The sequence below is a fragment of the Ictalurus furcatus genome, chromosome 5 (assembly GCF_023375685.1).
Source record: "Ictalurus furcatus strain D&B chromosome 5, Billie_1.0, whole genome shotgun sequence".
In the NCBI taxonomy this organism is placed as follows: Eukaryota; Metazoa; Chordata; class Actinopteri; order Siluriformes; family Ictaluridae; genus Ictalurus; species Ictalurus furcatus.
In genome coordinates this window covers 6,498,682-6,515,014 of record NC_071259.1, presented here as the reverse complement: position 1 = coordinate 6,515,014, position 16,333 = coordinate 6,498,682, and the positions used below count along the sequence as shown (strand labels likewise).

General features: G+C 37.0%; 2 protein-coding genes across 2 annotated transcripts in view; both read left to right on the top strand.

Annotated features, from left to right (window-relative positions):
• The window catches only part of LOC128607521 (rhamnose-binding lectin-like), a 23,302-nt gene extending 12,190 nt beyond the window's left edge, over positions 1–11,112 (top strand). Inside the window, exons 3-10 of the mRNA XM_053624426.1 lie at positions 365–441; positions 570–614; positions 751–880; positions 1,198–1,307; positions 2,166–2,210; positions 2,308–2,446; positions 2,560–2,794; positions 10,870–11,112. Coding sequence (XP_053480401.1) covers positions 365–441; positions 570–614; positions 751–880; positions 1,198–1,307; positions 2,166–2,210; positions 2,308–2,446; positions 2,560–2,794; positions 10,870–11,112 — 1,024 coding nt within the window. The remainder of the gene's footprint in view (positions 1–364; positions 442–569; positions 615–750; positions 881–1,197; positions 1,308–2,165; positions 2,211–2,307; positions 2,447–2,559; positions 2,795–10,869) is intronic.
• On the top strand, positions 11,004–16,333 carry LOC128607552 (charged multivesicular body protein 4c). Its single transcript, XM_053624499.1, has 5 exons — positions 11,004–11,333; positions 13,224–13,401; positions 13,550–13,664; positions 14,097–14,223; positions 15,243–16,333. Exons 1-5 carry the CDS (start codon positions 11,150–11,152, stop codon positions 15,302–15,304), a joined length of 666 nt encoding a protein of 221 aa, XP_053480474.1. The 5' UTR covers positions 11,004–11,149; the 3' UTR covers positions 15,305–16,333.

Sequence of the window (16,333 nt, the reverse complement as noted above, 5' to 3'; positions counted from 1 at the left end):
TAAAAGCGTCTGCTAAGTGAATAAATGTAAATGTAAATGTAATTAAAACTAATTATAATCAAACCATAATGGTTTGACCTATATGTATGTATGTGTATGTATAAGGGAGTGGCTTTAGTGCGAGTATTTTGTTTTCATTTACTGGTACTCCATATAATATATATAGAGAGATCAGTGCCAGTGGTGCAGCACTTCAACACATCCAACAGCATCTACATCCAACAACGCTGCTTCAACACATTCAGCATCATGATGCTCTGCCTGAAGCTTACACTACTCACCTGTAAGTTTCATCCATGCTTTTCCATATGGGTGTTGTAAGCTACATTTGACATCTTCTATCTTAACAGGAGAAATAGTAAAGTACTACATTTTATGTTCTTTCTATCTGTATTTGCCTTACAGTGCTTATTGCAGCACCTGGGTTGCTTGTTTCTGGAGGTAATTTTTTAATGCAGTCAAACAGGATTATTTTAAATAACCTAACATGTGATAATGGTTTCACAGAGAACCTGAACAAATAATTCAGGTTTACTTTAAATGTCTATGTGCATAATCTGTTCTTTCAGAGAATGTGATTACCTGTGATGGTGATATCCATCGCCTCACTTGTGGTAAGTTTAAATGTCTTTCATTCTTTATAGCTGTATGAAAACATTGCATTATTATAGGAAACTAGATATAGCAATGCTGTAATAAATTTTTATTTCTTTGAATCTGAAAGACTTTTTTATATTTATATGTTTTCAGATCGTGGAGTTATATGGGTGGAGAATAGTTTGTATGGCCGTACGGATAGTTCCATCTGCAGTACTGCACATCCCCCTCTTCAGGTTACTGATACCAGCTGTTCCATGAGTATTTCCACTATTGCTGAGAGGTACAGTGTTTCTTGGGTTATAATATACACAAAAGCTCTACCACAATTGGAAGAACTTTAAACACAAGTGATTTAATATCATTTATATAATTCTTTACAAATAATTTATACCACTGTGCTGCTAAATGCTAGAATCTAATTCACAGATTTGTGTCACCCCTTTCTAAATAAATAGACAGGCACTGCTATTTTATTTTTCTTCTGTTATAATTATAATGAGAGGATTTATACACAACATAGTTCTGCTATTTATTCTGAATATGCTTAAGCAGACACTATAACCCCACTGAGAGCATTTTGTTTGTTTACCCAAACAGATGCAATGGACTAAGTGCATGTGAGGTAAACACGGCTGCACTTCAGACATCTGACCCATGTAAAGGAACCTACAAATACTACGACACCAGTTACAGCTGCTACGATGCCGGTAAGTAGTCTGTAGAGTAGGCTATATTAGAATTTATGAAGAGTCTTATGAAATTGGCATCAGAGTGCAGAATTCAGGATGTTCATTACTAGCACTCTAATACTGATCCAATACTGAATACTCTTGCTCACACTCTGCAGGCTTCTGCTGCCAATTTATGCAAAACATTAAAGGAGGGATAGCGATTTTTCAATGTTCATGTGCAATTGTGTCATGTCAGTTGGCAAAAGGTGTGCACAAGACATTAAATTTGTCAATTTGCTCAGAAAAAGATGCCAAAACCAACGCAATACTGATCCAGTCTTTATACAAGTCACACTCCCAATCTACATGAAACCTCCCACTTCCTTTATTTTATTACTTTGAAAAAGAGCAACATACTAAATCTTATTTTTTGTTTCTGCTGTAAATCTTATGGGATATGTCGCTATTCGATTTGCATTTCAGAATCCCGATATGTCTGTTACGTCCATTCTTCTTAGCAAAATTGCTCAAGCTCTGTCAGATTGGACTGGACCATTCTAATACATTCACGTTCTTGGTTTTTCATGGTTTTTTCACTCCAGTGTAGCTTTGGCATCATGCTTAGGGTTGTTTCCATATTGGAAGGTGAAAGTTTCAAAACCCTAACCATCTTTCCAGTCCCTGCTGATAAAAGTCATCCTCACAACATGGTGCTGCTACCACCACCACTATGCTTCACTGTTGGGATGAAGTTGTAGGGTGAAGAGCAGTGTTGGGTTTTAATAGATTGTTGATAGAATGATCTATGAATACTTATGCAAGGCTGGAGTGCTGGACTTGCCAATATCTGTATATTGTCAGATTGCATGCATTTGCTTTGTCTCCTTCCTCTAGAAACAACTGTGATCTGTGAGCACAGCTATTCCACACTGGAATGTGGTAAGAACTATTTGTCCTAATAGTTGTGCTACTAAGCTTTTAATTACTTTTGCTGTTGCTGCTGATCTACAGCAAGCTTACCTCTATATCTGTGCAGCTGAAGGTGAATATCTTCAGATCATAATTGCGAACTTTGGGCGTTCTGACTCTACAACCTGTTCAAGTGGACTCCACAGTGGTTTGACCAAGAAGACCAACTGTTATGCTTCGAACACATTGTCAACTCTGGCGACACTGTAATTTTTTAAGCTTTATTTTATTTTATTTTAAAAGCTTTTACTTAGTAGATGCACTTACTTGCTGTCCAGTGCTCAAAGAGGCCATGTTAACATCTTACTTTAATTTGCAGGTGTAATAACCAGCAGTCTTGCACTGTAGAAGCTTCATCCACCATCTTTACAGATCCTTGTCCCAACACTGCTAAATACCTCAGTGTGTCCTACATATGCTATGGTGAGCAATCAGTTTTAGATTACACTTTAGATTATGCTTTTTTATTTTCTAGGCAAATGACTTCAGAAAATTTTAAACCTAGCCTTGGTTCCCACAAAGTGTTGATTCTCATGAAGTTATATGTTTACTATGCACAGAATATTTTTAGTATTATCTTTACTTTAAATGTGCATACATATCTTTTATGAACCTGTAGCATCAACAAACATTAATTCTCATGACAGCAATACATCCATGTGCAGAGTCTTTAAATGCATTAAAAATACATTTATCTTAAATTCAGAAAAATAAAAGTGCATACTTTTCATCAAAACCCAATAAATTCCAGCTTTATTTATCCATTATGCACATTGAAAGTACACTCACACTCAAAATTGCTTGAGAGCTCTATGCCCCTATTTACAATATTGTCTATCCTCCATCCTCAACATTTGAATATTTTTTTACATTTAATTACAGAAATAAAATGAAAAAACACACACAAAATCTCTTTTTTATTTAAACAATTAATATGTTTCCTGCAGGGATATAAGAAGGCAGTAATGCTGTGCCACTGTGTGGTTTGTTCTCCTTTTTTTTATCTATTATATTATATTATATTATATTATATTATATTATATTAATATATTATATTGTATAATATTGTATACTACTTATTATGTATTATAATATTATAGTTAACAGATAATATAATGTCCTGAGTCTAATTGTGAATTGCTCTCTCTCTTTCTCTTTTTCTCATATATCTACTGAAGGAGAATATTGAGCCCCACATATACTGTATCATATATTCTATGTATTTATACCAAAGTGTTGATGAATTCTCAATGCTGGCTGGTCAGAAGGTCACTCATTTTCTATAACAAGAGCTCTGATCATAATGCTGGCTCAAACTCAAATCACTGGTTTATATTAAAGCGCTTATTCTAATATGTTGTCATTTCTATAGTAACAACTCAATCACATGGATGTCCAAAATGTATATAATGTAAGTGATAACAGGAACTAACTTGACTCGAGTCATATAGCTGGTTCATTAATAAATGTAAAATATGTAATCACTGGAAAATTGCTGTAGTATAAGAGAAAAAAAACAAAGCTGAAATCGGAAAATAATTAACTTCGGTATGGTAACTGTTATCAAACCATGTCACATCACCCTGTTGTTTTTTTTAAATATAGCATCATGACTCTTCATATTTTATTCCTTAAAACTTTATTCATATTCCTTATTCCTTAAAAAAGTCTGAGTCCAGGCCACAATGAAAAATTTTAAGGCCAAGGTACATTTTCATTTTTAAAAGTGGCCAAATACTAACATCCCTAAATAGTGTTCATTTTGTACTAAATCTCAAAAGATGATACAACACAAAATATACTGCAAAAGTATTCCAAACTAAAATGAAATTATTTTTCATATTTATTCTGAATCACGTCACTTCTTGAGTACAGTATGAAAGTTATTTTATGTGCAATACTACAATAATTAATTTTTTTTTCCCTTGTTGTTTTTACTGTTATTGACAGATTAACTAGAGGGACTGTAGCTTTCTCCCCAGTGGCCTCTCTTCTGTCTGAAAGGAGTCAGCTTTAAATATGCAACCATGCACATGATAAAGTGCAGGTGTCTGGGTGGTGGTATACTTAATCTATGCATGTTATATAATCAACTGCTCTAATGATTTTACTTTCTGAAACTTGTAATCAGTTCCTCCTAAACCTATTCACTTTACTAATGATTTTACAATAAACTATCCTCTGAGTGCAAGCATAACAAATGAGAGTTGTGTGATTTCATGTGCAGTTGGTTAAAATTCAGACAGTCTATGTCTGATCTATGAGCCGATAAACAAACTCTTTCTTATTTTACATTTTGAACACAGCGCTCATGCAGACAGGTGCATAGTTAAGAGATCATTAATTACAATTAGATCAATTAAGTTATTAAAGGCATTAATGAACAGACAATACTTGTCAAGTGTTCAATAAAATAGATCATAAAATAAGGAGAGAACGATTAAGGGCAGGGCAGCATAGTGGAGCAGTGGGTAGTGTTTTCTAGCTGAAAAAATTTGAACACTTCAAACAGTTGTCTAATGTTTTTATAAAGTTTAACACTTCATAGGGTAAAGAAGACTTTGGGCAACATATTATATGATACTTTTAAATATGAAGAAAACTTTGGGCCAATCCTATTCTTTCAGAGTGGGTTGAGATTTTGGTGGCCCAAAATAATTCAATCTTGTAAACCGTGGTTTGAGCATTGGCCCATATAAGAAAAGGCATTTGATACGACATAATATGCATATTAGTGTGAAAGTGGTTCAAACAAGATATTGTGTTGACAATTTGTACTAACAAAAAAATTTAAAGCTGCTCAAATACATTTATCATCTCAATGTCGTTCTACATAACATTAAAATGAAAAGAAAATAAAGACTAATGCAGTGGTGGATCATCCATGTGGGGCTGTTTACCAGCATTTATATCAGCTGTTTAGCAAATGTTAATCTTCATAAAGACCTCATTCACAACTCAATACAATTTAAACTCCATTTAAAATACATTGAAAGATAAATTGATCACACACAGTGCACACGCATGGTCCTGAAGCTCACCTAGCAGGAGGTGAGTAGGCATTTTGCCCTGCTGCAAAATGGATAATGAGCAAGGAAGTTCCCACACACCGTCTCTGGTAAGGTTTTAGTTCTTCCCTCTTTTCCGTCATTAATCATATTAATTTATGGAACTTAATAAAGTGCATTGTTGCCATATTTTTTAAAAATTTGGCACAGTCATGTTTAAGAAAGGCTAACGATAATAGCAGGAATTCTGTCACAACAGACAGATAGACCACTTTTCAGACAAAAAAAATAATGAAAACATAATGAAAGCTGCTGGATTTGCATAGAAAAAAAGAAGCAGGTGTGACAGGCAGGGTATCTAGAAGAACTGTGGCAGACTCTCTAAGATGCTCAGTTAAACTTATCAGCCAATTTTCTTTCCAAATTCCTGAGACTACTAAGTCAGCACTTTGCTTTAAAAAAAGAAAGAAAGAAAATAATTAATTAAAGGGTTTACACACCAAATATTGATTTTGTTTAGTTTCTTACTGCTCTTTATATTATATTATTCCATGTGGCATGTAGAACAGTTTACTGTGATTATTTACGAAAGCATCTCTGCTTTTTGGCATTTCTTTTTAGGCCTGTCACGATAACTCATTTTATTGGACAATATATTATCACAGAAATAATTATGATAAATGATGTTATTGTCAATTTAAGACCGTTTTATGTCACTAATAATATATCAATTAATTATAATAGCATAGCATGATAATGCAAGTACACAATTTCAAAGAGAAATGAACATTTAATTATTAAGCATATTCAGACTATAACATGTTAATATGGAGTTAAATTTGTGCCAAAACTAAACAAATAAATATACCATTTCACAAACAAACACATCTGCTTTGCAAAGGAAAACTCGACTCTCAAACACACAGAAAGGGATTTTCTCACAAATGTGTCGCCTTGATTTTCTTACAAACACAGCTAAGCAACTTTCTCTTACACACCAACAGACGGCGCTATCGGCCAATTTACGCATTACATTACACCACAGTAGAGTGTTGTAAATAGTTTTTGTTATTATTATTTATTTATATTTTTATTGACATTTTTATGCAAAGAAATAACAATAGTGCATAGATACAGCTTTAAATCATACACACTCAATGCACAGGCTATAATCCCAAGCAAGTGTATACGCATAAACAGTAACAGTAGCTACTGCCAAGAACAAGAAGAAAAAAAAAATATATATATATATATATATATATATATATATATATATATATATATATATATATATATATATATCAATTATATATTTATATTAGATTATATATATAATCTAATATAAATATATAATATTTATATTAGATCTATATATATATATATATATATATATAATCTAGATTATATATATTTATATTTATGATTGATTTTTATATATATTAGATTTTATAGTTGATTTTTATCTGACTAAAATGGCACTGTATATAAGTCACCTGCATTGTTGTTGAGGAGAAAATGCAAAGAGTAAACCAATTATTCACACATTTTATATATTAACATGTATCAACAAAGACATGCATTTTTTCCAACAGTAGACCTATGATTTCATTAAAATCTGTGATAGTGCTTGCTAGACATCTTAAATTCGAATGCACAGTTTTTGCATTTGAATGTGCATTTTTATCTTAAATTCGACAAATATTCGAAGTTCGAATTTGAATTTGACAGCCTTAGAACAGACGAGAGGACAGAAGAAGTATGAATGGCTAAAATGTTGGTGACATTCATTCTTATGTAACCAAATATGCTTGTAAACACAATGAGCGATATCAAGGTCAGCAAAAAGGATCATGGTCATGTTCATATATCGTACAACAAGTTGATAACGTAATAATCGTGACAGGCCTAACTCTTGTACATCATCAATTTACATCTCGAAGCATATTAACTGTGTTTAAAGTGAATTCAAATATGCACTAAACAGTATACAGGTTGTGAATTAATTTACTTTAATTGTTAATTTTTTATAATACTTTGGGCTTTTTCTCTGCTGCATGCTATAACAGGTAAACTTGGAACATTATCCTACACAGGGTCGCAAAGGAGTCCGGAGCCTGTCCCAGGGAACTTGGGGCACAAGGTGGTGGACACCCTGTACAGAATGCCAACCCATCACACACTACAGTCAATTTGGAAAGGCCAATCAGCCTACAATGCATGTCTCTGGACTGGATGAGAAAACCAGAGTACCTGGTGGAAACCCTCAAAACGTGGGAAGAGCATGCAAGCTGTGTGCACACAGGGTGGAGGAAGGAATCGAACCCCCACCCCTGAAGGTATGAGGCAAATATGCACTGTGTCAGCTGTGCCAAACTTAGAACTTCTTCTTGGTTTTAATGGCGGTTGGCAAACCAACTTAAGGTGCATCACCGCCACCTACTGGACTGGAGTGTGAGCAGCAGATTGGCAGGGGGAAAAAATTAATAATAACTATATATATATAAGTCTCTCACTTCTCCCAGTATTTTTCTTCGTATTGTTTTGGGCCGCTGTGGCTCGGGTGGTAGAGCGGGTTGTCCACTAATCGTAGGGTTGGCGGTTCAATTCCCGGCCCACATGACTCCACATGCCAAAGTGTCCTTGGGCAAGACAGTGAACCCCAAGTTAGCATCTTGCATACCATTGGTGTGAGTGTATGGGTAAATGAGACATGGTGTAAAGTGCTTTGGTTAAAAGTGCTATGTAAGTGCAGACCATTTACCATTTTTCAGATAATTTATTAGGGGACGGTGCACTTTTCCAGATGTTTTTGTCAGCAAGTTCTCTAATGTCATGTTTTGCTTTCCAATTTGCATCTCTAGCTCAGTTCTTTCTTCCTCATATCTTCTGCAGTCTAACAAAATGTGTTTTACCGTCTTTTGTGTATTGCAGTGGGTGCAGAGTCCAGTGGGGTGTTTTCTTATTCTGTGTAATTTTAGATTTAAGCCAGCATGACCTATTATAAGATACATACTTATCATCTCTTCCTTTGGGCTCCTGCCCTGCTTATACTCAAGCCTGCTTGTTTTTGTATATTATATAGGTGTCGTCCGGTGTCAGCTATGTCCCAGTATTCCTGCCATGTTTTATGCGTATGTCCCTTTATAATGGTTGCAATCTCTGCTCTACTTAATAGTACTTGTTTATCAACTGTTTTATGCTTTATCGATCTTTTTGCCAGTACATCCACAGTTTCATTTCCTTCTACCTCTACATGTGCAGGACTCCACTCGCCTTGCCTGATCAATCAGCCTTTGAACTGCTGGCTGTCAAACTCCATTGACCTACACCCACTGTTATTGCGGTACTGTACAGACCACCGAAGCCATCAAATGTGTTTATATCTGAACTTTCAACTATACTAACGACTCTGAATACAATGTCTCCGAATGTGATCCTGATGGGTGATTTTAACCTCCATTTGGATATTTCTTCCAACCTATTTACAAGAGATTTTATGGCCATGCAGACTTTTCAACCCACATGCAGACTTTTCAACCCACAGCAAAGGCCATATTTTAGATCTGGTCTGCAGCACTGGTATTACACCCTGCCACATCAATGCTGCTGAACTACCAATCTCAGACCACAAAGCTGTGCTGTTTGACACCTACCTGCCTGTCATGAAATCAAAAGTTCTGCACATCATGTCATATCGCAACATTTAAAAGGTCCAGCCAGAGGAGTTTACCGCTCTAATTTACTCTTATCGCTGCCCTGCTCCCAGTGCTTCATTAGTGGATCTAGTGAGCCATTACAACTACTGCTTGTCTTCTGCACTTAACAGTCTTGCTCCCCTGAAGACTCGGACCCTTTCATTTGTTCACACTGCAACCTGGTATACATCTAAACTCCGCCAGATGAAGTCTGTGGGTTGGCTTCTGGAGCGGTTATCAAAAAGGATGGGTGTTGTGGTACATAAAGAGATGTATTCTGATCACATACTTCAGTACAAAAATGCCCATTCTGTTGCAAAAACATCATATTATGCAAATATCATCAGTGCAGGAGAAAGAAACACCAGAGCTCTTTTTTCCACCGTGAATGGACTACTTAAATGACCTGATTCAATCCGTTCATCTGAATCTCTCCGATGAACACTGTTCGGCCTTCCTAAAATTTTTCCACTCTAAAATTGCGACCATTAATCAACAATTGACTTGTTCAATTAATGAGCAAAAGGAACCATGCTCCCTGAATACTATGGGCCCTCCACATACCAGTGCATTTAGTCATTTCAGTCTCCCAGTGGAAAGTCATGTCTTGAATCTCACCATGAAGTGCAATTCCTCCACCTGTCAACTGGATCCTGCCCCAACCAATTTACTTAAAGTGTGCCTGCCCTCTATCTCCCCTCTGATAACCTCAATAATTAACACTTCTCTCACAACTGGTGTGGTCCCCCCTTCATTAAAAACTGGCATTGTCAGGCCAACACTGAAAAAGCCAGGACTGGATCCTGATGACATTGAGAGTCCTTGAGAGGATAGTGGCATCTCAGCTCCAGGATCACCTAAAAAACAATAATCTGATTGAGCCATTCCAATATGGATTTCACCCCTAAACACAGCTCAGAAACTGCCATGATTAAGATAACCAATGACCTCCTTTCTGATTCTGGACTACTCTCCATTCTCATCTTCCTAGACCTCAGTGCAGCCTTTGACACCATCTCTCATCAGATTCTTCTAGAATGTCTATCTAACACTGGAGTCCTTGGCACTGTACATCAGTGGTTCTTGCAATTCCATCCTGTCTGGCATCCCTAATAAACTACTTCACCGGCTCCAATAATACAAACCTCTGCAGCAAGGATCATTACATGCTCCAAATCAACCAGCCATGTAACACCTCTGCTCATCCAGCTTCACTGGCTTCCTGTTGCCTATCGAATTAAATTTAAAAAAATCTGCTTCTCACATTTAAGGCCGTACATAATCATGCTCACACTTACCTCACTAACCTCTTGGAGAACTACACCCCTCCCCACTTACTGCGATCCTCCTCAGCAGGTCTATTAGCAATACTGGACATGAAATTTAGCACCTTGGGTGGAAGAGCCTTAAGTCACATTGCCCCTAAGCTCTGGAATTCAGTTCCCCATCACATCCACAACTGTGAATCCATTTCAAGATTAAAAAGTTCTTTAAAAACTCATCTCTTCAGGCTTGCATATTCTCTGTGACATGGTTACATAATACCTAATTATAATGTGTTTTAATGTTTTATGTATAATACTGTATAATATATATATTTGCATATGTATGATTGTGTGTGTGTGTGTGTGTGTGTATATATATATATATATATATATATATATATATATATATATATATATATATATATATATATATATATATATCATTGTGTTTTAGTGTTTTGTGAATTGTATTTGTGAAGTGACCTTAGGTGACGTGAACCTTTTTTTTTCCAAATAAAATATATTATTATTATTATTATTATTATTATTATTATTATTGTAATTAGGATAAAATGTCATGAGTTCGCACATGCGCACTGACGGGGAAACAGGGGAACTGGTTTTTTTTTTTTCTCCTTCCTCTTCTTCTTATTTTTTTTAGGGGGAACTGGATTCTGCGCACCCGGATGTACGGTTTGGTTTTTCACTCCGGAACGCAATCTTCTGCATAGTGACAGCGGTGCCTTACAGCGCGGTTCCAGCGCGTGCCTTATGGTGGCGCTCACGAGCGCAGTCGCTATGGGACCGTGACGTCAGCGGGCCTGAAGGCGGAAGTCCAGGCATCAACAACCCCTACGTCAGTGAGGATTTTTGTTTTTTAGGGGACAGTCGCGAGCGTTCTTGAGGTTAATTTGTGTTTTAAACAGAGAACTGTAGCTGCCATGTCTTTGTTTGGGAAGTTGTTCGGGAGCGGGGGGAAAGGGGACAAAGCCCCGAGTCCTCAAGAAGCGATCCAGAAACTCCGCGAGACGGAGGATATGTTGTCGAAGAAGCAGGAATTTTTGGAAAAGAAGATTGAGGCGGAACTGCTAACAGCGAAGAAGAACGGCACGAAAAACAAACGAGGTACGCGTTAAACCGTAACTGAGCATTAATATTTCACAAGTTACCTGAATTCTAAGCTGTAATTAGTTGTTGTTGGATATGAATAGGTAGGCGGCAGGTTGGGCGGCTCGAAATGTGTCAGCTGCCTAATAACCTGTACAGACCACGGAAACAAGGCCAGTCCCAAAAGAAAGGTGTAGCGTTATTACTCAGCACTTATAGCGGTGTGTGTGTATGTTGGGGGAGCTTTGAAAATGTCAAAGGCCAGCCCAGATCACACGCCGAAATTTCGAAATACCAGAAACTCCAACAGCTAATTAGTGTTTTCATTATCACCTTTTCAAACTGGAAGTTAAGATCACCTCACTTTATTATATTTTTCAGTTGGCGTTTTGTGTGTGTGGTAGGGGGGCCTTATCTCACACCCTCATTTAAAGCAAAACAACATCCTGAACGACTTAATCTTTATAAGCAGCATGTGACCGTCAGTGACGTCACAAATGTAGTTTGTAAAGAGATTGAGTGAGTCGTCCCCCCCCCCTTCTTCTTTCATCGACATGTTCGTCTAGTTTCACTCTAGTTGTCAGTTTCCTACACTATCCACAATGTCATTGTGGGTGGTTTCCAACATGCTCGCAATGCCACAAAGCCTGCTGATTGTAGTGACTGTGGTGAAGTAGGCCTCGCTTCTGTTACACTTAAAGAGAGTGATGCAGCAGTGCTTTAGTCCTTTAGTCTGTCCGGATAAATTGTCTGTCTCAACTATCTCACCAACACATCTATCTGTACACTCTGCCCAAACTGTTTATCTTCCAAAGTTTCAAGTTTAATTCTAATACTGCTGTCGGTGCAATTCATGCTTATCTATAGATGCTTAACTGTGCCATAATTCGTCCAACTTTTGTTGTTTCCACCACTCATATGCTGGCTTTATCATTAATTTGACATTAAAGTCCCCGTGAAGTACCTTGAAATGCTTAGAATTATCCAATGTATCTACGAAATATCCACTGAAACAGGAAGTTAGGGTGGGGCACATCAAGTGGCTCCACCCCCTTTTTAAATAGCCAATAGCTTTCAGCTTACCTCACAGCCAGGAAACTTACAACTTTTGTGGGCGGGACACTTCAGATTCTAGATAGAATTTGATTAGATGGAAAATCTGACAAGAAGCCGAAGTGCAGAACGGCGTCCTCAAAATTGTCGATTCGTATTGGTTGTAGCGAGAGACTAAATTTTGCTTGCAGATATCTTCTGAATGCGAATTTTGTCGTCGTTTTGGAGCACGCTAGCTTATAGATAACCTTACGGCTGACCTATTCATACTAAAATCACAAAACTTAAATTCTGATATCATGTGGACTTTAATTGTCACTGGAAAATGATGAGTGAGAAAAGAAGCTCATGCTCTTTTTGTTTTTGGGAGTTCACACCCAAAACCTGGACATTGTCCCTTATGTTATGTATACTGAGAATTTTGTTCCTTATTAATCACCATTGTAACTGTACTAGCAGCGTCCACTTGTGACAGCAGCGTGGCGGACAACTGCTAACTTCTGACCGGAATAACGAAAGTATGGCACCAACAAACAATTAAGCACCAGAATCACCAAATTCATCACATATATGAACATATTTAATGTGTTTCAGGATGGAGGTTTCTTTTAATGAACTGGCAGGTTAACTGATTGGAAACAGTGCCACTCTGTTCAAAGCCATATTTATTTATTGTTTGCACAGTATATAAGGAGACGTGTATATTGAGTCGCTTATGGTGACACTCAGGCAAATTACTCATAAAATAACATAAGACATAAATATACAAAATACAGTATAAGTAAGTGAGGTAGAGAGAGAGAGAGAGAGAGAGAGAGAGACAGAAAGAAAATGGATGTTGTCTGCTTTCTCAAGCTGCCCTCCAGGCACTGAAGAGGAAGAAGCGTTATGAAAAGCAGCTGCTTCAGATCGACGGCACTCTGTCTACCATCGAGTACCAACGAGAAGCTTTGGAGAATGCCAACACTAACACAGAGGTGCTCAAGAACATGGGCTTCGCCGCCAAGGCCATGAAGAATGCTCACCAAAACATGTACGATTTTGTGGTCTTCAGCGCTCCTTTTAATACCAACTGTGCATAAACTTTCTGACTGAATTATTTGAAAGTAAATCTTACAGTATTTTTTGATCATTATTAATTTAATCTCTCTTGTTTTTTTTTTTTTTTGTTTGTTTTTTAGGGATATAGACAAAGTGGATGATCTCATGCAGGACATCACAGAACAGCAGGAGCTGGCGCAGGAGATCTCCGATGCTATTTCAAAACCAGTCGGCTTTGGAGAGGAGTTTGATGAGGTACCTGGATTCCTCTAGCGCGTAGAAACTAGGCTTTGGATTTTAGTCGTTGAGTGTCAAAATGTGAACGCAAGTAAATTCCCAAGTGAACCAGTTGCACAGTAATGCTTTAAAATTCCAAACTGCATTCCAGCTGAATGACACTTTGCTAAAATAAGAACCTTTTGTATAGTAGTACTAACTAAAGCATAAATTAACTGAATAACTGTATTAACTGCTGTCATGTCAAATAACCTAAAGTGTGGAATTTTTTGGATTTCTAAGCCTGAGCAGATCTGTCAATTTAGCTCATTTTAATAGACTGTACTAGGAAGTGTATTCACTAGTAAAATTGGGGGGGGGGGGGATGATGAGCTAAAATCAGCTAAAATCAGCACTTAATAATTGATTAAAACTCACTGACTTATTTATTTGGTGTTTTCTCTTTTCTAGGATGAATTGCTCGCTGAATTGGAGGAGTTGGAACAGGAGGAACTGGACAATAATCTGCTAGAAATTAGTGGCCCAGAGAATGTCTCACTGCCCAGCGTGCCTTCAACCTCATTACCTTCCCAACCAGGTAAAACAGACAGCGGCAATAATAACCTACTCAGAACCATCGCTATGCAATTTTCATGAACTCGCTTTTCACTTGATTAAGACTCGTACACCTGCACGTTCATAAAGTTATCCAATCCGCTAATCATGTTGCAGCAGAGCAATGCATAAAATCATGCAGATACATGCCAAAAGCATTGATTAATGTTTATTTCAAACATCAGAATTGGAAAATGTGATCAAGTACTTCAGAAATGGCTCATCTCCTGGGAATCTTTTTATACCACAGTCTCTAGACTTTACACAGATTGTGCGAAAAACAAAAAATATCCAGCGAGTGGAAGTTCTGCAGGCAGAAATGCCTTGTTGAAGAGAGAGGTTAGAGGTGACTGGCCAGACTGCCCACTAGCCAGTCTTTATAACTGTGGTGAGCAGAAAAGCATCTCAGAACACATGGAACCTTGAGTAGAATGGGTTACAAAAGCAGAAGACCACATGGGGGTCAACTCTTGTCAACCAAGAACAGGAATCTGAAGCTACAGTGCGCACAGGCTCACCCAAACGTGACAGTTGACAATTGGAAAAAGATCAGGTGACCTTTTTCCAGTCTTGAATTGTCATGTTTTGCTCCTTTGCACTATTCTGTGTAAACTCTTGAGACTGTTGTTTGAAATACCCCAAACAGCCCAAAACTAAAAAAAAAAACAAAAAAAACCACTAAGCAATGGCTAAGGCAAACTACACTTTGTGATTCTGAAGTTTCAATTATTGTACATGTGTAATGTTCAGTGCTTCACGACATTGTACCTTAGATTTCTATTTTCATATTCAGGCAGTGTATCGAAGAATGAATATTATCGAGATGCCACCATATCGTGTCAAATCAAACTGCAAATCATTACACCCCTAGTAAATATTTCTATTTCATGGGAAACTTCCTGTAAATTCCAGCCACAGGGTTTAATAAGGAATTAATAAAAGCATGCTAAAGACCAGTCGCAGCCATAGGAATCTTCTAACCCCCTGTTCTTCTGTCTACAGCCAAGAGTAGAAAGGAAGAAGATGAGGATGAAATGGAGGAGCTGAAGGCTTGGGCAGTGTGAACCAAGCCCAAACATCCGGACTGTCTTATCACTCGCTTTGGTGGACTGATGTTCAGAGTTGACTTGAACACCTTCAGAGAGTTAATATTTGCAAAACCAATTGTCTAGAAAATTTGTAGCTCCATTTAATGGTTTAGGTCCATAAATAAATAAATAAATAAATAACCTGTCCATAGGGATGTAAAAGAGGCCATGAAAGCAAAACAACAATCAGATGAAATTGTATTTCTGAAACGATTCGGCTAACGTTTGCTTATGGATATTTTGATGTTCTCCTATTGTTGCTCATTTTCCCTCTTGAAATTGGAATGTAGTCATGCTGAACCCACTTAAAGACATCTACCTCTATCTGTTTATTAAACACCTACAACAAGTGGGATTCATGTCATCCCCATAGCCTGTATGGGGAAAGTATCAGGATTACACCAATCCACTCCTAGCATTGTGTTTTCATGGTGATAACAATGCTCGTGTATACAAGCCTCTCATCTTTTGCATGCTTGATTTGAAAATCCACCATTTTGAAGCATCTCCACGGACTGTTAAGATATGGGGAATAGATTTGGGTCATCTAATATGATAATATGAGGTTGATGTCAGAGTGCTGTTGTTTGAGGAGCATTATTTAAACATCCAGGATTTAAAAACAAATTTGTTCATGGATTCTTACATCAGGAAAAAGTAAAAAATTAAATAAAATCCATACATCACAAATATTTATATCCCAAAATTTCTTCACCAGTGTCTCAACAAAGTGCTGTATCTTACCTGAAACTATCCTGCTGAAATCTCGAAACATGTTGATCTGATGTATCACAATTTGTTAGGGTGGAAGGTTTCTAAACTTGGAAGCAAACTCTAAAGCTAGTTATTGTTTATTTGAAAAGATCCATATGAATAAATTGACTTACTATATCTTTTGTAAAGAACCTGGGATGTAACAGCAAGGTGTGTCATGTGTACATTTGTATGTTTGAGATTATTCAGATGAGACTTTTATTTGAAAGTTCATTAAACTGTTCGATTCTT

Excerpts from the sequence above, each read along its gene's own strand:
- LOC128607552 (XM_053624499.1), top strand. The coding sequence starts at position 11,150 with ATGTCTTTGTTTGGGAAGTTGTTCGGGAGCGGGGGGAAAGGGGACAAA. Across the intron at positions 13,665-14,096 it reads TTGGAGAGGAGTTTGATGAG|GATGAATTGCTCGCTGAATT; the intron begins GTACCTGGATTC and ends TCTCTTTTCTAG. Across the intron at positions 14,224-15,242 it reads CTCATTACCTTCCCAACCAG|CCAAGAGTAGAAAGGAAGAA; the intron begins GTAAAACAGACA and ends TTCTGTCTACAG.